At 43.9% G+C, this 23,842-nt stretch overlaps 1 protein-coding gene across 2 annotated transcripts in view; it reads right to left on the reverse strand.

Moving 5' to 3' along the window:
- ADGRF5 (adhesion G protein-coupled receptor F5) overlaps positions 1-20,029 on the reverse strand; it is a 37,825-nt gene extending 17,796 nt beyond the window's left edge. Inside the window, exons 1-6 of one of the 2 annotated variants that reach the window (XM_032185659.1) lie at positions 19,733-20,029; positions 5,630-5,776; positions 4,491-4,620; positions 2,660-2,711; positions 1,893-2,063; positions 463-630 (exon numbers count right to left, since the gene is read on the reverse strand). In XM_032185659.1, the coding sequence (XP_032041550.1) occupies positions 463-630; positions 1,893-2,063; positions 2,660-2,711; positions 4,491-4,595 (496 nt within the window). In that variant the 5' untranslated portion in view covers positions 4,596-4,620; positions 5,630-5,776; positions 19,733-20,029. Of the gene's footprint in view, positions 1-462; positions 631-1,892; positions 2,064-2,659; positions 2,712-4,490; positions 4,621-5,629; positions 5,777-7,522; positions 7,586-19,732 lie in introns of those variants that run through there. The other variant, XM_032185660.1, reaches the window with a different exon arrangement.
- Positions 20,030-23,842: the final 3,813 nt, after the last annotated feature.

A 23,842-nucleotide genomic window follows, 5' to 3' on the forward strand; every position in this document is an offset into this window, starting at 1 on the left:
TGATATTCAGAGTGAAGACCCAGGAACATGAAGAAGTGAAAATAAAAATGCTTATAAAACTACTGCAATTTTCTAAGCTGGGTCTGCTTAAGGACATGCCCATACCATGCAGTGGAGGAGGATATATGAAACATGTTGGTCACATTTGTGAGTTCCTCTATTGAAAATCTGAGGAGATGAAACTGTCTTTGCTCAGTGGAAACTGAAGTTCCCCAAAAGGTATGTGAAGGACTGCAGGAGCTGGGGCTCCAGCATGGCACTAAGCATCTTCAAATATTTGCATCAGGATGGACCCACATCACAGAGAAAAGTGATATCCAGAGCATCTCTACAGACTTTCCACGTGCATAAGCCATGCATTAGCCAGATGAGGTGCTGATTTATCAAACCATTAACACTATACCAGCTTCTAAGCACCACATGGATTGTACAATGCTGAGGTTCAGCACTATTTCTCCTTACCTCCAATATAAGGCTCAGGATCACAGTGAAACCTATAGAAGGGCATATCCTTGATATAGCCACAGGACTGATTGGATGGTAGGCTGAGTTGAGTGCAGGCTTTTGAGTCATTGTACGCTCCGGCTTCACAATAACAACAGCTCACGTTCTCATCACTGGGTGGACAAACTAGTATCAGACAGACAGAGAAATACCATAAGAGTGGTAAATGTATCAACATGTAATGACATAAAGCATTGCACGATATATATTTACCCTTCTGTATCTTTATGCTAGTGGTCTCAAATAAATATTGCCTTTCTTGAGAGTTCAGTTGAATGATGTAAGGATGATGATCTGAGGCCTTGCAAATCTTACTATAACAATCTAAGCTGAATAACCAGAAATGGGAACCAGACTGGTACAACAATGAGTCTGATAAATTATTTTTAAGTAATTGAATAGAAGTGTGAGACCTGATCCAAAAAATTGAGCTGGCATATTGTCCAAGGTCCTACGGTAGTCTTAAGACTGGATGTTTCTATATTACCTGGACTTAAAGCAAATGTATAGACATTTAAACCTAATTTAAATATTTTAAAGCATCCTTCAAATCTATGTAATGGCTGTTCATAGGCCTGGTGGCTAGTGAGATGCTGTGTCATTCTGACTGTGCCCTGACAGATGCTGCATAAGAGAGGGCGACATTATTGCCAAAGCAAAGCAAGTTATTAACAAAGCGATTTTCACACATTGCATGCGACCCTCAAGGCCTTCGAAAGATCAGTTTCTCTGTTGCTTTGAGAATGCTTCCTTTCACTGCTTCTTGTGCCAGTGAAAAGAAGATAAAAAACCTCCTCCTCCGCTGTTGTAAATGCTTGGTGTGTTCGTATATTCTCTGCTGTGTTAGTCACTTGGACATGACGTTTTACAGCTACAACTCAGGTAATAAAATCTGTCTGATATTTTGCCCTGTAAGAGTACGTTTAGTGAGTTATATCTGTAAAAGACTGAGGCTCACACAGCCTGCCTCTGTCAGGGTCAGAGGAGCCTCTTACAGTGATTTACACTCCGAATGCAAGTCAGAGGGAAGTAAACAGTCTGATAACCTTTGTCGCAGCTTCCTGAAACTTGAAAGTAAATCAGACTGCTTGTTATACAAACTGGAGCAAAATTCTTTGGCTTAGGCTTCCTTTGGCTCTGTCCCTTCCTTAGGAAAAGAAAAGCATTCAGGGCTACTCCTAATGCCAACATTATGTAAAGAGGAGTGGTGGGGTGCAGATAACAAAACATGATGTCGTGTGCTAGAGTTTCGGGCTCGCTGGGTGTTTCAGTAGGCAGCAGAGTCAGTTTTGCTGATTTCTAAGTGTGATGGATATTAAAACTGGGAGAGACCACATACTGGCAAACAAGCATGTCAGCCAGAATAGAAAAACAAACAAACAACCCACCTGCTGTAACGTTGATGCTTGAAATGTTCATTTCTACACCTGAAATATTTGTTGAAATTTGAAGATTATGGCATTTGTAGTACTGTGTGACTAGCGAGAACAAATCTGGATTCCTAAGAGTTATTTCGATCCCAATGGTATACTCCGGAGGCAGAAGGTGGAAAAGCAGCACTGAAAAAGAAATAGCATGACACTGCAAAGCTGTGTGTGAGGGCAAATCATAAATCAGTGGCTTCTAGTTTGGCATTTGGGCTCTTTGTTGCAATAGCAGCGTAGCATGGCATTCTGTTTGGGGAAACTTCCTACTCAACAGATATCCTGCATGAGTTTTATCTCCTACTTGTCTGACAAAAGTCAGATTTCTTTGGTCTCACAGCAATAGGAAGCCAATATAAATGGTATAATATATACAGAGAAAAGCTGTCTCATCCCTCCTCTCCCTTGAGTCAGCAGGCAGATAGGTTGTCACTGATGAACTGAAGCCACAAAGGACTGTCTTGTGACCTGTCCTGCTAAGAGGCATATTTATGTATTTATTTTGTTTGTTTGTTTGTTTGTTTTTTCTATGCCATGAATTTCATCTTGCATAGAACTTGGGCTCATGTATTTCAGGTTATGACCAGACAGAATTTTCCACTTTGGTTTGTGTCTTTACTACTTCCCCTTACTGACTGCAGTTCAGCACCTTGAAAAGTGCTGTCCCCAGCAGTGATTTCACCCTTGGCTTACCAGAAACATGCTCCATTACCACACCAATATGCACATACCATTTGTCTTCTGCCATTGTGGCTTTGGGTGGGTGCTTTCTTCTCCTAGCTCCTAGGAAAAAAACAGTAAAGCTCTTTGAAAATAATAATAATAATAATAATAATAATAATAATAATAATAATAATAATAATAATAATAATATAAAAATATATATATTGCTGAAGTGAAGCTTTAGCATTTAGAAATGTCCCTGCTCCAGCTCAGGTGTCAGGTCAAACAGCCATGGGTAGCACACAGTTGAACAGGGAGGTGGTGTCATTACAGTATGACTGGGTTCACGCAGGGTGTGGCCAAGTGAGATGCGGACCTACTTATTTTTTTAATCATGACTTGAAAATACTTGGCACTGCTGTTATCAAGAAAAGCTAAAGAACAAGCTGAGATGTACACAGGAGATTTGCAGCTTCCCCAGTTTCTTAAGCCCTAATAAAATCTTTATTTACAGAAAAGGTGAATAGCTTGGCAAATCTTGAGTCATCCTTTCACATCAAGGAACCATCTGGTGTGTGATTAGAGCAGGGCTTCATATCGCAGCTTTGCTGGCAGCGAAGATCCCAAGGTGTTCTGGCAATTTCATGATGCTAGGGGCACTGCCTTTCACCACACTCAGACCTTACAGAAAGCCCACTGTGATCCGTGTCTTCCTCCATGTTTGGGCTCGGTGGTTTTCTTTTTTAATTACTCTCCCAAACAACTGCAGGGCTGTTAGGCACCCTGTTGTTAGATACTTCACATGTTTCACACTGGTAAATAATGACTCATTTGCAGGGTATAGCACGGATCAATGATGCCAAAGAAAAAAAAAAAAAAAGGTGTTGCTCTTCTCATAAAAATGCCCAAGTGCTCTGAGCTGGAAACAGTTAGAAGAAACAAAGCAAACAAGATATTTGGTCACTATTAGTCTGCCGTAGGGCAGACAAGGTTTCCGCAACAAGCTTTGTCTTGTTTTTACCAAGGCAGGGCATAGTAACGATATAAACAGCTCCCACCTTTCTCTTCACCTCTCTTTGCCTTTCCTCAACTTGCTCAAAAAAGCAGTTTGAATTCTGGTCAGTCCATCAGAGCTAAGGTCCTATGAAGTCAGAGGCTGAACACTAAAGTTAGAATCTGTTTTGGCTTGATAGGTTTTAGAATGTAGAAGACAAAGCATTTTCTGGTGTAACAACAATTATCGTTGATCAAGAGCTGGTTGACTTTTAGACTAGTTTTCTTTAACAGACTATATTAACTCCCATTTGGTCAATCCCTTTGTTTTCTGTTCCTCTTTTGCCTGCTATATTAGAGACTGTGCAGAAACTGTTACCACACGTGTACACAGGACAAAGCACAAAACAGATTTCCATATTTCAGGTAATTGATGGGGCAAAAGAGGTATTTGAGGAAGATTATGGAAAACCTGGGAAACCGAAGTGAGTCTGAGAAGTGCAACATCTAAACACAAGTCATGACATCTACCTGTAAGAACCTCTGTGCCTGAACTAGTTGTGTCAATGTGATGCTTCCAGGCTACCTCCAACCCTATCCAGGAGCAGCGCTCACATTGCTGGTACCTAGGCTTAGCCCAGGGAGCAGAAATCTAAATCCCTTTTGCAAGAGAGAGACCAGAAGTGTTGCTCAGCTCATCCTGAGGCAGCTTTAAGACTGAAAGCAAGAAGAGCACAGTTCCTGGATTTTCCATCCATTTTATGCACTGGAGAGGTTCTCTGGGATCAGTTTCACCACCTGACCATATAACAACTTCCTTTAAGGTTTTGTGGCTGTGAAGGAGAATGATAGCAGCTACAGGAAGAAACCAAATGAAAACCGATGGGTCTGGGGTAGGATACTCACTACATATTGGTTGATTGGGTTAAAGTTTGTGGTCTGTGGTGTATGGCAATATGCTGTGACCAGTAGAAACAGGCAGTGGAGAGCTGCAGCAAGCAGGGATGGCATTTTGTTGTCAGCTTTGCTGTACAGCCTGGGAGGAAAACAAAGCAAAAGAATCAGGAGATTTTCAGCTGACTCACACAGGAGTAAGTACCAGCATGCTCTACAAAAAATTGTATTTTGGGGCATTTTCAGCACACTGCCTGCTTACTCCATCTAAGACAGAGGACAGAATAAGATCTGTAATCATTTTGCTGCCACTTTCACTAGACTATTGCTCTCATATATCTTTTTGTTTGTTTGGTTGGTTGATGTCACCTATACTTACTCAAAACATAGAGAGAAAGAAATGGCTTGGAAAAAGCAGAGTCTTAACCAAATTTCTCACAGGGACAAGTGAGGTGCTAGAAATACATCTGCCCTAAGACAACCTGATTTTGGCTCTTCAAATATTCCTCTCAGTGGTACCTGGCAAACTCGCAGCCAGAACTTGAGGGAATAGCCAGGAATGTTGCTGTACATGAATTACATTTTATGTAACTAGAGGGAATAGGGAAAGGGAGATGAAGAATATTTTTTAAATTGTGTTTTGCTATGAATATACCCCTTCTGACTCTCCCTGACAAAGCACTTTTCTAGCTCTAGGATTAACAGCCAGTGGGGAGCTGTGGGAAGAGGCAGAACCCAAGCAGGCTGAAAATCATTGCAAGAAAGGAAATCATTGAGGAAAGTCTCTTAAGAGTACTGAATGACATGCAAGTGGGTAATGTTAACTTGATTAATAACATTACCTTGATTAATACCATGAGCTTTTGTAAAATTATGTGTTTTGGTTTTGTTTGTTTTGTTTTGTTTTTGTATTGAAAAAACTGTTCATACAAACCAGCTAGGGTCTCAGGACTTAAAAGGTGGTGAAAGCAGAAAAATCAACACCTCCCGAGCTGATTATAAACATTGGCAGTGGCTGCCTGCTGCTGCCACAGCACATATCAGAGCTGGTAATCCCAAGTAGAAGGGTGCTTCACTGTGATTTTCCTTATCAGAAAACCCTACTGTGTTATAACATACAGTTATAATATGGACATGATCCAGAGCCTCACCTTGTGAATGGAGAGAGGACAGCAATGATCCCAGCAATATACTTGACGTCACTGACCAGGGTTTCCTGAAGGCATTTGCTAGAGTTTCTCACCAAAGATGGTTCTTAGAGAGATTCATCTCTAGTGAGACTTCCCCTGGATACAGACCTGGTTAAAAGAGAGGAGACAAAAGTAGGAAGAAAGGATTTGCTTTCCCAATAGAGAGAGCACCAGAGCTCCACAAGAAGGTCTTACCCTCTGTTCTCAAGGGATGTGGAAAAGGCAGCAATTACTGATACAACACTGTGGACAGCTTTAAGTGATGATACAAACATGAGCAAAGTCTGCCCGTGAAGATCTGCATGGGGACCTCACAGTGCAGAGTGACTGCGTCATATAATGGGGAGGTGAAATTCAGCACTGGTAAGTGTAAGGTAGAAAGAAATGATCCTGGCATTATGTATTCTGTGACAGATTCTGAATTGACTATTACCACTAAAGGTCAAATGAGGTCTGAGGAAACATCAGAAAACCATGCTAGACATTTGAGCTGACCCAGAGTGGCTGCTCGTATATAGAAAAAAACAGAAAGCGAGACATCTCACTGGTCCAGAATATCTCCTCCCTGCCAAATCCATAAAAAATATAATCACATACTTATTTTGTTCAATGGATGGATGTCTGTCAGAACTGGAAAAAAAAAATGTTGGGAAAAATAGGTGTCTCCTCAGTTTCCTGAGCACCTCCATTAGTGCATCCAGAATTCTACAAAAGAGGCTATTCTGCAATTTTGAAGACAGCATCCACTGCTGACAACATCAAGACTTCCATGCCCCTAGCAGACCTCAAGACCAAGATGGATCAAGAGGGAAACACTGCCAAGTTATCAGCTGTGACACAAGCCCTTGAGATTATGACATGACTTTATAAAAGAAGCACTAACAAAACCAAGATTTCCGATGCTTTTGTATATGCAGCTTATACTCACAGCATATGGTACATTAGCTTAATGCATGCAATGAAATTGTACTTCAGTGATAACTGGTCAATAAAACAGACAATAGCAAGGAAAAAAGGTAATTAAAAACAAAGTTTATGAGGAGGTTAAACAGCATCTGCTACAGTTTTGCATTTATCTTTCCACAGTTTGCAAACTTGCATTCATATTCAAATGTTGTGGGTCAGCCTCTATTTTCAAATACATCCTTTGTGCAACCATGTAGCTGAGACTAAGTACCTATTAATTGTGTGCACAATAAACTATATAGATGGAAACTTACGTAAATAAGAACCATGCTGCTATTCAAAGTTCAATCACCAGTTAAAAGTCCAAAAATCCCAAACCAATGGCTAGAAAGCCAGAAGACTATCAAATTTGATATTTCTAATTGCAAATGGGGAAAAATAGTAATGCCCTTCTCATGTAGTGTGGACGCCCCCCTTGTTCATTTAATTTCTTGCTGAAAAAGGGAATTGGTATAAATTTTTCAGTGATCAATTTCTCTAGTATCTATATAATACAGTTAGAAAAACAGCAGCTATGTGGACAGATTCACCATTAGGCATACAAACTATCTCCTGGACAGCAACAACTGTCTTCAATTCAAAAAGCCCTGGTGAGCTAAAGCAGCCCGGGTTTGCTACCAAATTCCTTTTCTGTAGCATTCAGGCTGAAAAATGTTGTCTAAAGCTAGCTCTAAAATGCAGAAGATTTCTAGAGGTGACCAGCCAAGTCTCCCTGTAACCAGGACACAGGTGATCTGCATGACTTCCTTTTTACTTCTCTAAGTTCCTCTTGTTCATAAACATTGCAAAATAATTACACCCTCTCTCGCAAATCCACCCAGCACAACAGTTACCATCCCAAATATCTTAGAAAATAGAGATGACAGACAGCGATACAGAAGGGTTTACCTTTATAGGTGATTCAAAGTGGTCTTCTAATTAGATCCATCTTAAACATCCTCAGCTTTCTGCTACAGTCCAGATATTCTGACCTCCCTCAAAGGGAAACTGAGACACAGGAACAAGGATAATTACCCAATATTCTAACTGCCACCCAGAAAGCATGTTGCCTCCAGAGCCTGGGCTTGATTTTCAAGTGTGAGGCTGACCAGAGGTTCCGCTGATGAAAAACCACAAAGCATTTCAAGAGGAGAAATTTCCTGATACCATTCAAAAGGTAGCATGCATTGTTTTCCCCTGCACTGATCTCAGTCTGTCAGCATCTTATCTGCAGATTACTTTGTCAAGTGGACTAACTTGTTCCAGGGCTGCTATTAACCTGCTTTGTTCTAAGAAAAAAGAGGGTATTGAGGACTGAAAACAGTAAAATCGTGCTTTGCAGCTATGGCAAAATATTTGTGGATTTGATTTAAACAACCTAGAACAAAACTAAATTTTTTTCCTGCCTGAGCTGGCAGCATGCTCCCTGTGTCAGGCTGGACCTGACGGGCACTAGGGATGTGCACTGATGCCCTCAGAGAAGCTGCACAATTACCACCACTGTGAATGGTGGGGAAGAAGTAGGAAATTCCCAGAAACCAGGGGAAGCTCTGCAGTGTTATCTACGTTTCTACCTTGAAGCCAATCTAGATCCAGGAACTCCCTGCACAAAGAGGGGACATCAGTCCAACCTTGTGTTGTGGGGGACTTTCTGAGCCAGTGGTTTATTCAGCAGCTTGGAAAGTCCTTGGAAAGATTTCCTGTTCCCCGCAACACTGGAAATGTTCCCTGTGGAGGTCTTGACTTCTAGTAAGAAACCCAGGAGGAACAATAGCCACATGGAGGAGGCAGACATGGCCCAGGATCTCCAGGGTCACCATACAGCATCTGAAGGCCAGGCAGGATGTATATGGGGATCCCAAAGGTGCATAAGTCTCCAAGGAAGACAATTAAGTCAAGCCATAAAGGCCTCACATTGCCACAACACATAAGGGAAATGCAAACAAACCAAGTCAGCAAGGTGCCTGTTGAGGTGCCATCCCTTTCCCACTTCTATATTCCCAAATTAAAGGGTTGTGGCATGAGAGCTGGTCCAACGGCTTCAATAGGGTCTAGTTGCTAACTGAAATTGGCTCTTGCAGGGGAACAGGAGGGATGGCTGTAACTGGGCATAGTTTGGGTTGCCCTTGGTGGTACCAAGAAGCAAAATGAGTTTAGTAAAGTTTGCCATAGAGCCTTTGTATTTATGGAAGGTTCTGAGGTTGTCATGGTATGTGGCTGCAAATTCCCTCTGAGAAGTGGCACTGATCCAGTTTAATCCCCACCCAAACTGGTTCAGGAATCTGAACAAACAGAAAACAGAGGCTACATCTACAGTGCTAAGTGCAACCACCTCTGCCTCTTCAGAGGGGTTTTACTGCTGACCATGTGCTCGCTCTTTCCAGGCCTTTGTCTGAGCTGATTTAACTCCCTGGCCCTGCAGAAATGCAAACCAGAAACAAAGCATCTACCTTGCTTTCATCTGAGCGAGTTTAATCAGCTCAGAGAAGGGCACAGTGAGTGCCAAGGCTTGGGTAAGGAGAGGAGCAGCTCCCAGGCAGGGGAGAGGAAAGGAAGGAAGAGAGGAGGGCACGAGGGGCCAGGAGAGTGAGATGGGTACCTTGTCCCTTCTGCCCTGGGAAGCGGTTCAGCATGAGTTTTTTTGTTTGTTTGTTTTGTTTGTTTGTTTGTTTGTTTTCCTTCGGTGGCTTTCAAACAATTTTAACTAACAGCACCTCGTGTCGTAGGGATGGGTGGCAGTCAGCAAGGAGAAATGATTCCTTAAGATAGGGTTTCTGCTCAAAATAGTATTTCATCAAATTGCAGCTTAAAAGGTATGAGAAATCTTGGTTTGCAAGATTTGCAGGAGAGCATGAAAGCTGCACAATGTCAGAACATTAGCTACATAATCAACATGGTATGTGAGCACAAAGGGATGCCCTAATCATCTGCCTTTTTTTTTTTTTCTTTTTTCTTTCCTGTACTCATTCGTCATATAAAGTCATGTTGCCAGGAACTGTTAACTTCCTGGGGTTAAAAGTTTTGACGTTTCAGCCCTGGAGCACTTGTACTTTAAGTATCTGAGGCTGCACTTTGAGAAAATCAAGCAAAGGGTGAGTTAGAGGATATCTGTTCTGAAGGAGGAGCACTCATCCAAAACAAGGCAGAGCTAAGCTGATGCAGTAATTTACTGGGAATGTGCTGTTACAACAGCAGATGAATACATTTCATCTGATGTGAACAAAATAGACCAGGGTAATGTTCCCACATAGGTACTTGAGAGATAGTTCAAAGCAAAAGTAGCTGTGGAAACAACCTAGAAATGAATTTAACAAGACACAGCCCTCTTGACTCACCCAACTTTATTCTGTTCCTGTCATGGCTATTGACACTTCAGTAAGTCTCATCTCTAGAGTCTAACCAGCATCTCAGCAATTTGTGTAATCAAATCCCATTGCCACTTGGATCCTGAACTCACAAAAGGACAGCAAAGCCTCTCAGAAGCTGAATGCAACGCTGCAGGTTCTCACAGTATTTGCCATTCTTACTATTCTTAAGTCGGAATTTTGCATGGTTAAAAATGTGTTTTACAAATGAAGAGCCAGAGTGAATCCTAGTCATAAATAAATTAATGGACAGATTACTTTGAGACAAAAGGTTTTGGGCATCTAGAAATGTCTGGGACTTCATTTCTTATCTCTCTCATGTAACTTTATATGTTTTTTTCCCACCTCATTATTGCAGAAAGGGATCTGGAGGGGGGTCCTAGCATATTGCTACTTAAATCTACTCAGTGTGATGTTATAGAAAATAAGGGTAACCTCATTCTGAGGTTTATTAATGAGTATTCTTACTTTAAGATCTAGAAGGTAACAAGATTGCAACTACTTGGTGCTGTTGATGCCTTGGCTGTAGTGCTGTGTCTGGATGTTGCTGTATTGGACAGCATCCAAAGGAGATCCATGTGAATGCTAAGATACGAGTGGAACATGACCTATGAGGACAGGTAGAAGGTTGTTTGGTTTAGAGAACATTCAGCTGAGGACACAGTAACAGTATGTCACTTTGTAAGGGATTTACATGAATGTTCATGGTGTTGGCTAGGTGAAGGATGACATGAAACCACACAGTCTGAAGCAAAGACAAATATGTTGGTGGCTATGGAGAACATGTAGCTGAAAGGTTCAAAGTACTTCATTGGGCTTCCCAGGGCAGCTGCAAATTTCCCTTCAGTGGAAATTTTAGTGAACAGGCAAAGAATTGCTGACATGGGAGACAGCCCTTTATTCTGCCTCAGAATAAAGGCTAAATAAAGAATACTCAGTCTGTAGGATGGGGCATAAGGTAGACAGCTTATTTACCTTCTAATAACCTTTTTTTTTTTTTTTTTTTTTTTTTTTTTTTCTGCAACGCTTTAATTTCTGTGTAATAAATGAAGTTTAAGTTGGCACTAATTTTATGTTGAAAGAGATTCAGGGGAGACATGCTCTTCCTGATCTGGGTTCTCAGGGCAGTGTTTGGACTCTGCTACTTCCACCTTAGGCACATTCAGAAATTCCCTTCTGGATCACTCCAACACAACATTCCCCCCAGTTCAAGCACAGAGGTGCTGAACTGCATCTACATCCTTATCAAGGGTTTTTTTCCCACATGATAAGATATTTCCAGAGAAGAGCTCTTATTCATTCCCTTGTCTACATTATGTCACATTTTCTATACTTGTTTACAAAGAAAACACTTTTCCATCTTGGCCTACAACTTTAAATTCCTCTGTTCCTCCGTAAGCCTTCCTATGAGTTACTCATGACCCTTTTACATACTCAGTCTAAATGGAAAATGAAAATTAATTTGTTCCTAGCATTCAGCAGAACAGGCTCAAATTGTACCGTGACCAAGCAGGACTTCCTGCAAGAAGAAGAAAACGTCCCAAGACTCAAGTTTGCAAGGCACAGCAGCTGGAATAGGACCCATTCAGCCAGACAGATAGCACAGAAAACTGCCCAGTTGAATGGCTGAAGTACCACATCCTTCAGGCAGTCCTGATGCTCTGAGAACAGCAGACAGAGCTTTTCATGAGCACTTCCATACAGAATGAAGAGTACCAACCAGCCTCTTCCTTTCCCTCTGGGAAAGGTTAGCAGTTGGACTTACTGCTCATCAGGGCAGAACAGCAATCTGCTGGATCAGTGAGGGTATTCTGACATGAATAAGCATTAACTGCAATAATTTTTGGCTAAATATTAGCTCAGGGAAGGAAGAAGGTGAGACACTCTGCCACATTTGACAAGACATTAGCCCCGTCATGGGTGCTGGTTAGCTGACCTGCCTGGGACATTGCCCCACTAATGGTGGTCTTTGGCCTTCCTCTATCATGAGGCTAGGTAACAAACCTCACTGGCACTTGCAGCCATTTCACGGTGTTTGAATAGGGAAGGCTTGCTGAAGACTAACTTTTCTCCAGAGCAGATGGCTCCATCTTTGGCAGGGAGATGGTGTCCACATTGCTCATGGCTTCTATGGTGTGCATGATTCAGAGGCACCTGGGTAGTACCTGAGGCAGGAACAACATATTCTTGGCATGGACTTTTGCAGCAGGGTTCAGTGGTTTTTATGGACTTTGCAGTAGGGTTCAGTGGTTTTTATGGACCCTTGCAGTAGGGTTCAGTGGTTTTTATGGACCCTCGCAGCAGGGTTCAGTGGTTCATGTCTGGTGGCTAGGCGGCTTCTGTAGACACACAGCCCCATGGCGCATTGCTTAGGGTCCTGAGCTCAGATCTCTATTCATTCAGTAGGTCCCTGCTTATTCCACCTTTTGTCCCACTCCCAGGTGTCCACCTTCTTCTCTCTAACAGGCAGGCACTTTAGGTAGCCTCTCTCAGACTGCCCAGCCATGTCTCCTTTCTAGAGCCTGTTGAGCAATACTTCCATTTGATACCAAAGTTAGCACTGAGATTTCCCAGTTTTGGGTGTATCTAAAGCACACTGTCCAGTTCTGGGCTCCCCAGTACATGACAGACATGGGCATACGAAGATGATTAAGGGGCCGGAGCATCTGTTGTACCAAGGGATGATGAGAGAGCTCGGACTGTTCAGCCTGGAGAAAAGAAGGCTTGGGGGGAGCTAGAAAATATGTATAAATAAATAACTGATGGGGAGGAATGAAGAAGCACTGATTTTGGAGTGGCTTCTTTGGCAAGGGGTTATGAAAGCAAAGAAGTATAAGCTGAAGCAAGCATTTCTGTGTTAGAATACACAGAATTATCCATCCTGATGCAGCCATCCAAGATAGTGGTATTTTATTCCTGATGGCTGAAACATTTCTGTATTCTGTGTCTGGGAATGTGGTCCCTCTTGGGGGGAGTTGGTGGCAGTCCCAGCAGAAGCAGAGGTGAGCACACCTTTTAGGGTCAGGTTTGGTTCTTATTTATCAAGCTGGATGACACAAGTTCTCCATGGCCTCATAGCAGCACATATTGCTTTTATATTCCCCAAATGTTGTCTAGGCTGTCTATGTCATTCTAGCACAGCAGTCATCCCACCTCCTTGCCACTTGCTCTGCTTTTCACCTTTCCGTTTGTGTTATATATATATTTTTTTTTCAACTGAATTAAACTCCATTTCCCTGCACCATCATTTTCCTGTGGCTTAAATAGCTCTTTCTCCCTTCAGGCATTTCTTATGAAAGGCTTATGATGCCAGGAGATCTGTGGAGATGAAGGACACATGGAGAGAGGAAGCAGGAGATGCTAATGATGAGAAGGTGTGAAGAGAGCAGATATGGGGCTGGCATAAGATAATCTAGCTGCATAGTTGCCCTGAATTTTACCCTTTTTAAACAGCCACTGAGATTTATTTATTTTTTTTTCCCAGACTTGATCTCTGGGGCTAAAAACCTTGTTTTTAGTGCCTGTCTTGTTTGTTCGTCCTCAGCCACAACACAAACTTTCTATTTTATGCCTAAAATTTGACCTTTGGGGAGTGCGTAATAAGTTGGATGATCAGATGATGTTTGTTTCAGACATAAAGCACACAATGACTTTAAGAAACACACACCCAGTCACAACAATATTTCATGGGAGAGTTGGCTAAAAGGGAAAAGGGGGGTGGGGGAAATTGCGCTAACCTTAGATAACACATCTGAATGAAAACAAAACTGAAATAAACACAAATTAATCAAGGACTCCACATCGAACAGCTCAGTGATAAGGACTCAAACAGGCTGAGATACTTTATCTGTGACATTCTAGTTTTGTGCCTAGCATGGTGCGGGGGGTCGAGGTAGCTGGTTATGCTAAAGGATGTGTGGGGCTTGAATGGAGGTACAGGTTTCAGGTGTTGGCAATTTTTATTTTTGTTGAGTTAGTTATGCACAAACAGATGTCATGGCAGTCACAAATGAAGAGATGAATGCTCCACGAGCTTTGATATTCAGAGCTGAAAATAGCAGTAGCTCCAACCAAAGTGGAAAAAGCATTTCAATCATCACCTTCCTGGGAAAAGAAAGCCCTGCCCAATTCTTGACCTATTCCTGGCATTTCTTTCTCCCCTCTGCTCAGGAGGCTTTGTCCAGCTCCATCTAAAGGCTCCTGCTCCTTGTTGGAGCATTATAGGAGAAACAAAGTAAAAATAAAAACAACAAAAAGAAAATGTGAAACAATGCAAGTCTGTGTTGTAGCTCTTTGCATGTAGCTGTATGCTGGATGTTCTGAAAGGTGCCTATCTGGAGGCATTAGCTCACTGCTGATGGCTGCTATGGGAGAAGAGATGTGGCCATTAACTTTCCCTTCACCTCCCCATCCTTTTCGGAGCATCTGCAGTTATCAGCGGCAGGCCTACCTCACAGCCAGCTTTAATGAAGCAATAGATTTGGAGCTCAGCTGTGTGTGGGTACAGGGAAGGTGGGAGTATCCATGTACTCCTGTATTTACAGAGTAAAGACTGAGGCCTAACTACATCCGTCAAAGTGGAATTTCGATGGCCGTCAATGAGTTTTGGATTAGGTCCCTAAGTCAGGCCAGCCACAGGTTATTTCTATAGAAGTACTAAAGTACTGAAGTACTAGAAAGTCTGATGACTGCATGCTTCCTGCTAGTTTCGTTTTATTAACCTCTTGATTTTTTTTTCCTGTTTTTGCTGCAAGCGCAGCCCGCTGTGTAGGAAGCTGCTGCAAGCTGTGCAGGTGTCAGCCATTTGGAGTTTATACAGCCCTGCTCTGGACAGCAGGCATTTCCTGCGTAAGGCCTGGCCTGTCACACCTAGCAACTGTACAAATGTACAAGCACAAAGTAGCATCCATGTTTTAGGCACAAAATCACATAAATGGAGGAAAATCTCCCAGATGAGGGAAGCCAGGTCTCTGCTGTCCGTATCTCCCTTCTCTAATGATCAACCCTCAGAAGAAAATTAATTAAATTTTGTTTGACTAATCTCAGTTCCAGCCTAATTATTTTTGTACTGGTCTGTCTTTCAGAGAGCAGCATAACTCAGAAATACTAAATAGTGCTGCTGTTTAAATTCTGTGAAGGCTACATATATCTATGATGTTTTCAGAATCATCCAAGTTCTTTCATCTGGATCAGAGGCTGGAGCACCTCTCTTGTGAAGACAGGCAGAGGGGGTTGGGGTTGTTCAGCCTGGAGAAGGGAAGGCTCCAGGGAGACCTCACAGCAGCCTTCCTGTGCCTACACCTAAGTGGGCCTACAGAAAAGCAGGAGAGGGACTCTGACAGGGGTTGTAGTGGTAGGACAAAGGGTAACAGCTTTAAACTGAAAGAGGGGAGGTTTAGATTAGATATATGGAAGAAATTCTTCACTCAGAGGGCAGTGAGGCCCTGTTGCAGGATGCCCCGAGAAGCTTTGGGTGCCCCATCCCTGGCAGTGCCTGAAGCCAGGCTGGATGGGGCTGGTGGGAGGTGTCCCTGCCATGGCATGGGTCTGGAACAGGATGGGCTTTAAGGTCCCCTCCAAGCCAAACCATTCTGCGATTCTGTGTTTCAATGATCTTCATCACTGGCATTAGGTGTGAGAACAAGGCCTAATGTCATCAACGTAGAATCATGATGAGTGGCATTTCTCAGGCCCTGGAGATGTCTTGGGAGAGCTTAAACAAATACCTGCTATGAAATATAGGGCTGGAGTAGATGGCCTCCCGAGGTCTTTTTCTGTCAGGTTTTTCTAGTTCGATAGTTACCCTATTCCCTGGCACAGCCAATGCCAACCAGCTTTCTGTCCCAAAACTCACAGGAATGATTCAAAGGACAACATGGACCAGAGGCTCTTCCCAGACAGCAGCACCGCCTACCGTGCCTTGCTTTGGAGGGAAAGGGAGAGTTCAGGCAACTGGAGGTGAGCTGTGTCCTAACATGATCAGGGAACAACTCCAGTCTCCCATGCTGCACTGTTGCTGTTGCACGTGTTTCTCCTAAATTCATGGTCTAAGCATGGTCTAAGCATGGTCTAAGACAAAATAGGGATGTTTTGGGATTAGGAATGTTCTTCAGCTCCTCTGCCCTCAGTGGGAAGAGGCTGATGCTTTGCCATATCCTGTGGCAAATCTACAGAGGCACCTGTGTTTCTCTTCACTGACCATACAGGCAATCTAAATCAAAGCACCCTCAAAAGCATCTGCATTTACATTAGAGACAGAGGAACCCTCCACTGACTGCTGTCAGACGGATTAGGTCTACACCAAGTCTGGTAATGCAGTGCTGAAACAGTGCTGAAGCCACTTCAATGTTGCAAGGTTCACTGGAAATGAGACATTCAGGAAGAGAGCAGGAAGCTTTTGGGACAGATTTTTGTTAGTAGCACAAAACATCTTGAGTGTCCTTAGCTAAAGACCTGTGGTTACAAAGAGCAACTGGACTTTTTAAACTGTGGGCTTGAAACAAGACAGACAGTGAACGGAAGGAAGTGTCCTCAGGCTTGTTTTACAGCTGGACAGGCTTGAGGCATGCACAGGCTTATCCAGGATTTCAGCAACTGGGTCAGGAAACCAAGATTTTAAAGACCCCATGCAAGAATTTCTCCCTCCAGAAGGAAGAGCAAAGCCATTTAGGGATCAGGGCCATGCTGTGAAGAGCCTGTCACAAGGCACGTAGGGGTGGCTTTGGAATGAAGATGGTTTTTACACACTAGACCTGACGGTTGTCAAAGGCCAAGTTTGTGGTCACAAGAGTGAGCTGAAGCAGGAACTCTAGTACAGCTTTTCCTCTGTGCACGAACAATGAAGGGAAGCTCTGCCTTTTTTGAAGAATTTCTGAGAACAGTAAATTGCATACTAGATCACAGCCCTATTATGTTTTTGGGGAAGTCATTTGGAAATTAATGTTTCGCAATAAGATTTAAATGGGGAATCCATACCGCTCTGCTACTCACAGGCATCCTCCAACCCAGCCTGCCACAGCATGTTCTCTCCTGCTGACGTGGGGTTAAGCAGAACCTGGGCTGACAGCAGCCAACAATGCAGACCCTTGCTGTCCTTGTGCCAAACTAGCACGGTCTGAGCTCTCCCTGCTTCATTTAGGGAGAAGCTGGGGTAGTAATAACCATAATCATAATAACCCTAGGCTATCAGCTTGATAGAGTGTAAGCTGTGGAAATACCGTGCAGGCAAATGAGGCCAGGAGGAAGGATTTCAATGCCAGAAGCAGTCAATTTCAGGTGACCTTTGAGTTCTTCCTAAAACGAATGTGACTTTGTGTAAGTCAGCTGACTGAGATCACACAGAGGATCAAACGGGTTGTTCCGGGCTGGTAAAAGCCTTCTTGCTAATTCAGAAGTGGTCCATTAGAAGGTCTCTGAAAGGTGGGCTAGATATACTGCTGTGGGGTGTTGACCCTGGCCTGCAGCTCACTTGTTCCCCACATGCTAATGGGATGGGGGAGAGAACAGAAAGATGAAAAAGTTAGAAAACTCATTGGTCAAGATAAAGACAGACCAGTAAGTGGCAATCACTCACCACTTCCCCCAAGCAGACTGATGCCCGGTCAGGCTCCATGCAGTGGCCACTTTGCAATATAACCCTGCCTGCTGCCCCCTGCTCACCACCACCTCTGTTTTTTATCACTTAATATGTCATTATATGGTATGAAATTGGCCCTTTTGCCAATTTGGGGAAGCTTTCCCAGCTCTGTCCCCTCCCAGCCTGCAGCTGAGAAAAGTCTCGATACTGTGCAGCACTGTTGAGCAATAACAGTGCTCCACTCTGCTGATGTGCTCATAACAACAACACAGAAACACCGGTGTGCTATCAACACATGTTTTAGCAACACATCCAAACTGCAGCACCTTAAGGTGATGAATAAGGAAAGTTAACTCCTTCCCAGACAGACTCTGTACACCTTGTGTCTTCCATCTCACCTACTTTCCTAATGCAACATCTCCAGCTCACTGTGGCCCTGTGCTCCCTACTTTTCTCATCCCAGCCCTCCAGCTTCTGCCTTCACCCAGCACTGGCTCAGCCCCCGGGCGGGATGCTGCTGAACACAGATAAGGGGGTCAAGCTGGTCAGATCCCACACACAGCAGGTGCTGGATCAGATTAGCTGATGGGTGGTAGCTGCCCATAGGCAGACAGAGCAATGTGCAAGATCATTTGAGAAATAAACTCCACATAACCCTGTGGTTACTGTGGATCAGCTCATGAATGGCAATTGGACCCATCTTTGAGGTGACCGTCCTAAGAGACTGCTTCGTGCAAAACTGCAGGTGGTTTTCTTCTGAAAGGAGGTTGGTTTTGCTGTAAAGTGATCCCATTCTGCCTTAAAAAGCCGTGATTCTCAAACAGGATGGAGATTTATTTCAGCAGCAAATCACTTCAGTTGTCATTCATATAGCCCCAAGGCTAATGATGCCCTCACAGATGATGCAATTCACATCTGTACTGTCTTACTGTAATCCCTCATTCCTTCTGGCTAACCAGGAACCACTGCCATGCAAGGCAGCGGCCTTCTTGATAGGGTGAATGGGTTAAAAAAAGGAAATCTAGTAAAGGCTGCGCTGGCCTTTTGTGTTTTAACAATGAGAGGAAGCTCTGCCTAGTTTGAGGAATTTCCCACGTCTCCAATTCAGACTTGGAAAAGTGCTTTATTAAGCCTGTCTAAGAGGTGTTAAAAAAATAAAAATAATCAAGGAGATTAGGACAAAGATATCTTCCTAGAGCCTACGCATGTTCTCTGTTTGTTTGTTTTTTAAACCTGGATCACCGGAGGTAAACTCAGAGGAGAAGTTCTAGGGAAGTCAAATAATGCCAAATGCTCACACCAGGTTCCTGCTAGGCTGGCTGAGCCATTACTGAATTCAGTCAAGTATCATTGCTACCCAGATGCTAGAGATTTGTCCCTAAATGCTGGGAGCAGCACTTCAGCACCCCAGCATGACACCACAAAATTGGGCTTAGTTTTAGCAGCTCAAAACACAGGCAGGAAAGAATAGGAACAAGATAAATGCAAGATTCACAGCACATGGCAGTGTCTTGGTCTGTAGCCCTGGGTGCCCCAAATCCCTCCTCCCTGTCAGCAAGCATCATCTAATATGAGATCGAAGGTTGCACTAAAAAAAACAAATCCACCGTTTCATACAGCTGACAAAAGTACCGTGCATTGCAAATCCCATTTGCATTGCAAATCCAAGACACAGCCCACTGCAAGCATAAAAAGAACTCCAAAAAATCTGTTATTTCAGTAGTTTTTTGTTGTTATTGTTGTTGGTTTGATTTTTTTGTTTGTTTGTTTGTTTGTTTGTTTGTTTTCCTGAAAGCATGTAGCATGCCTTAGGACATAAATGCAGACCAGATTAACACAGTATTGCCATGCACATCCCTCTTTACCCCGAGTTTAGTTTAGATTAGTCACAATCACAATTTCTCTAGCCAAGCTAACTGACAGTAGCACTTTATCAGAATGTTGAATGATTTAATTCTTACACGGCAAAGCCAAAAGCATCCTACAGGTGCCTATCATCCGATCACCACGAAACAAGACACGCTCTGACCGCAGCTCCCCCAGCAGACACCTGCAGCAGGTTTACCGGGCATGCGAAGAATCTGGCCCTGAGCATCCCTCCAAGCCACCTTCACCAGCCCCACGCTGCTGAAGCACACAGGGAGACCAGGTGCTGTGCTGCACGCACATCACCCCTACCTGCAGGACGAGGAGTGCTGGTCCTATCCGAGTCCTTTCCACACTTGTCCTCTTCTGCTGGGCAGGAAGCTTCCCATCCAAGTGTCAGCTCCCGCCCCGGTCTCTGCCCTTTGTTTTCCCCAGAGCTCAAAACACACCTCGTGTGTGTGCTGTTGCTTGTCAGGCTGGAGGGTTGGTTTTGTATTTTTTTTTTCTTTGTTCTTTTATTTTTCTTTCTGCAGCAAATCAGCCTGTGATAAATTCTTGGTGAGCCACAAGCACCACAACCTCCCTTTCCTGTGATCGGTGGGATCTGATCCCTTCTCCACCAGCGTGGGGTGGAGTTGCGGCTGAAAAACAGAAGCCCAAAAGCACTAAATGGGCAGGGCAGATCTTCCTTCTCCGTTTGTTGTGTCAGGGAACATAGCGGTTCCTGCTGGCCCCAAGCACGGAGATGACCTCTGGCCAGGAAGGAACCTGGGAAATATTTTCGAAGTGATTTCCTGATGCAGGGGGGAAAGTGGATGGAAGGGACACTGGGGTGGGGGTACTCACAGAAGAGTGTAATGTCAAGACGGGGAAAACATTTTGGGAGCCAGTAGGGGCTTGGAAGTGAAAGAAATTGTCTTTTCTTATAGGGGAGACTGTTCTAGGAGCCTCAGTTATTGCTATACGCAATGATTTGGAGCCTAAGCCCTGTAGGTGTTTTTAGGCTTTCAGCTATGGTGCCTTTCTTGCCTACAAGGTGCTAAGATGCCCTGCAAATTGGCATGAGAGAGCCTTGCCCCATGAAGCTGGTGTCAAGCTATCTTTTGGGGGCTATTTTCATGCCCTAACCAAAGGAGTGCTCCCCAGGAAGGTTTGGGATGGAGCTTCAGGGCTCAGACCTGGTGCAGAGGATATGCTGATGAAATGAAAGATTCTGTGAGGGCTGCTTTGCTTTTGGCTCTCCCAGCTTTGCACCATCTCTGATATTCTTGGAATATAACATGCCACAGCACCAGAGCCCCACATCAACCCATTGGGTAGCCTGGGGCACGTGCCACCCATCCTTATTGCTTTCTGGGGGCATCAACTTCTCCCCCCTGACTGCAGAAGCAGCTGAGGACTGCTGCACTCCTTACTTGTGTTCAGGGACTGAGTGGGGTGAATCTGGACCTCCCCTTCTGAGGACATCTCAAGACGGAAAATTGAACATAGGACTCCAGTCTCTACAGCTACCAGCACCCTTCTTTCAGCACACAACAAGAATTTATTTTTGCATTTTGTTGTCTTCATCTGGATTGCTTATTTGTGACTATAAGAGCAAGCACGAACAATAGGGCATTTCACTGCCAAATGCACTTTGCTCATGTGCTCAGTGACATCACTTTTTTGCATAGAAAGGGAGAAAAAGACATGGAGAGGGAGCCTGGACTGTGCACCCAACCTTTAAGTGCTTTCCATTAACAAGTGTGTTCCATATTTCCTTATATTTAACAGCAGCCTCTCTATGTGCATAAATGCAAGCTCCACCTGGGTTTGGATAATTTGCTTTAGAGGCTAGGGAAGTCTTGCAGGACCTCATGGGAACCCTATCTTTTTTTCCTATCTCCTGTACTCTTCCATTGTATGGCAAAGTTTAATCAGTTGGTACAGCACCGAGCTCTGTGGAGCCCTGAAGTTGGCTGGGGCATCTCATAGGCATCTCTAAACACCATAAATAATGAGCTGCCATGGCTCCCTAGGATGACCCAACAGGTATCCCATGTACCTGTCCTGTCCCCAAGGGGTACCATGATTGTGAAGTAAGCTGCAGTGCCCTAACGTGCATGGGGACAGCAAAGGGCTATTTCAGTTGTGCTGGTGATTCTGGCAGAGAGCAAATATTTAACCTTTGCCCATGCCGGGGACAGCAAATCCCGAATCACTTTGCTCTAATCTGCTGCAGAGGAAGGAAGTAATGAAATGTCTTATTATATATTGGACTCGAGAAATATATTTAGAGCTGAGAGTGTGCTGGAGGTGGCAGGGTTTCATACCAAAAGGACTGACGTACTCTGGTCTGACTCCCCATGCAGCCAGTGGTAAGCAGAAACTATTTATCTGGATGAATAAGACCCCTGAAGATTGCTTTTCTTCCAAAGCACCAGGAACTCATTGCAGGGATGGAACAATTAATTCAGGTGTTTGGAGCACCTCTGATGTGTGCTGCCATTGCTCAGCCCTGTGGGTTTCTTTGAGGTTTAAATGACCTGAGTTTGTCTTTAGGCTAATTAACCACACTTGTTTGAGATGCTTCATCACAGGAGAATGACAAGCACACTAACGTGGAATGCAATCCTCGTGCTGAGAAGGCACAAAATGCTAAACGGCGATTTAATCTCCTACAGAAATGCACAGAAAGAGCAAATGTGGGAAAATGAAGCTGGACAGATTTAATTGAAAAGCAAAGGCCTACATTTAGGATAATCCCAGCAATCAACCACCCATGCAAACTGCCACGGGATTCACTAATATTTGACATGTGTGCATCACAGCAGGCTGTCTTTCTGCGTGAGGTGCTTCATTTGTCTTCATTACTGGGCTCAGCTCTTTGGCGTAGTTAAAGCAGGATTTACTCTTTGAGCCTTTGGCCTTGCCGGAGCTCTTTAACTATTAAATTAGGGCTGTGGCTTTAACACCATGTTTTGACTAAGGTTATATAAAGCCTCATGTGCTAAAAGCAGTATTGACAATAGGCAAACAAGGGCCTTCATCGGTGATAGGAAATCCCAGTGCAGAGACACGGGCCAAATAAGAAACTTCTGCAGGACGATGGAGAACTCATTGAGCACTTGTGAAAACCAATCGAGGAAGTGGAAAACGCCTGGAACTGGGAGCCTTTGTGTTCGTGAGATTGTTGGATTTCCCCCAGCAGAAAGCACACTGTAATTCCTTCAGGGAATTTTGAGTCCCTATCCACAAAGCACAACCTTCCCATGTCTTTCTGAAACCTCAGGCAACTTCCTTTGGGTTAGCAGGACCCTGTTTGAAATGGACGGTTCCAGAAAATTGCCTATTTTCCCATCCTTTCCCCAACAATGGACAATGAAGGAAATGTCTTTTAATGGTACAGTTTCAAACAGAAATGGTCACCTGAGGGTTGTGGGTGTGCAAAGCTCTGCAAAGCCATATCCTGCATACCATGGGACTCGAGGTCTCCATGCAATGCAGCGTGCCGTGGAATGCTCAATTTTTATTGCAATTATCAGCAAATAAATGTTGTTATTAGAAGTAATTGTATCATATCACCGGGAAGCCCTGCAGGCAGGAGAATGCCTTCACAGGGATGATGTACAGACCTGGATCTTCTGCTCTGAAAAGCAGGACAAGTAGTAGCTGAAGGTAAACAGATGGAACAGGACAAAGACAAAAGTAAGGGCAAGGTAGGACAATGATTAGGCTAGACATGTTATGTGCAAGAGCAAACACCATGTGCAAGAAGAAGGAGGTGGAATAGTGTTGTCATGAAAGTGGTGCCATCAGCTAGGACCCAGGTGGGGGTGGAAGAAAGATGTTTCCAATATCTGGAAGCAAGCAGGACCTGCAGGATTTAGGCAGAGCCTGAACAGGATCTCATGAAGAGTAAAAGAGCTCGTGGCGCACAGACTTTTGACTGTATGCACAGGAAGGACCCAGCTGGAAGAGCTTCCAGGACCAAGACTTGTTAAGTTTGGCACAAAGTCCAACATGGTTGGGCAGTTGATATGTTAGGTTACGATCAAACAAATGGTGTTCTCCTGGGGTGAAGTGAGGGTGTAGGGAAAGAATGTTTCTCCCTGTCTCATTCCCATCACAGGCACAATAGTGGAGAGAGAGACTATGTGTCTACTGCCTTTTCTTATGTTTCCATGTCCCTTTCACTTACTATGCTATTTATCCAGTGCTTGATTTATTTACAAGAGGGAGGAAGTCTTATGTATGTAGGTGTTATGATAATAAACTTGTCTAGGAAGACACGGGTTTAGAAACCTTGCTCTGACAGCAGATGTCTGGTGTGGTTTAGCCCAGCAGGCAGGTGAGCCCCACACAGCTGCTCGCTCACTTTCCCCAGGTGGGATGGGGGAGAGAACCAGAAAGGTAACAGTGCAGGAACTGACGGACTGAGAT

Source organism: Aythya fuligula, chromosome 3 (assembly GCF_009819795.1).
Source record: "Aythya fuligula isolate bAytFul2 chromosome 3, bAytFul2.pri, whole genome shotgun sequence".
Classification (NCBI taxonomy): domain Eukaryota; kingdom Metazoa; phylum Chordata; class Aves; order Anseriformes; family Anatidae; genus Aythya; species Aythya fuligula.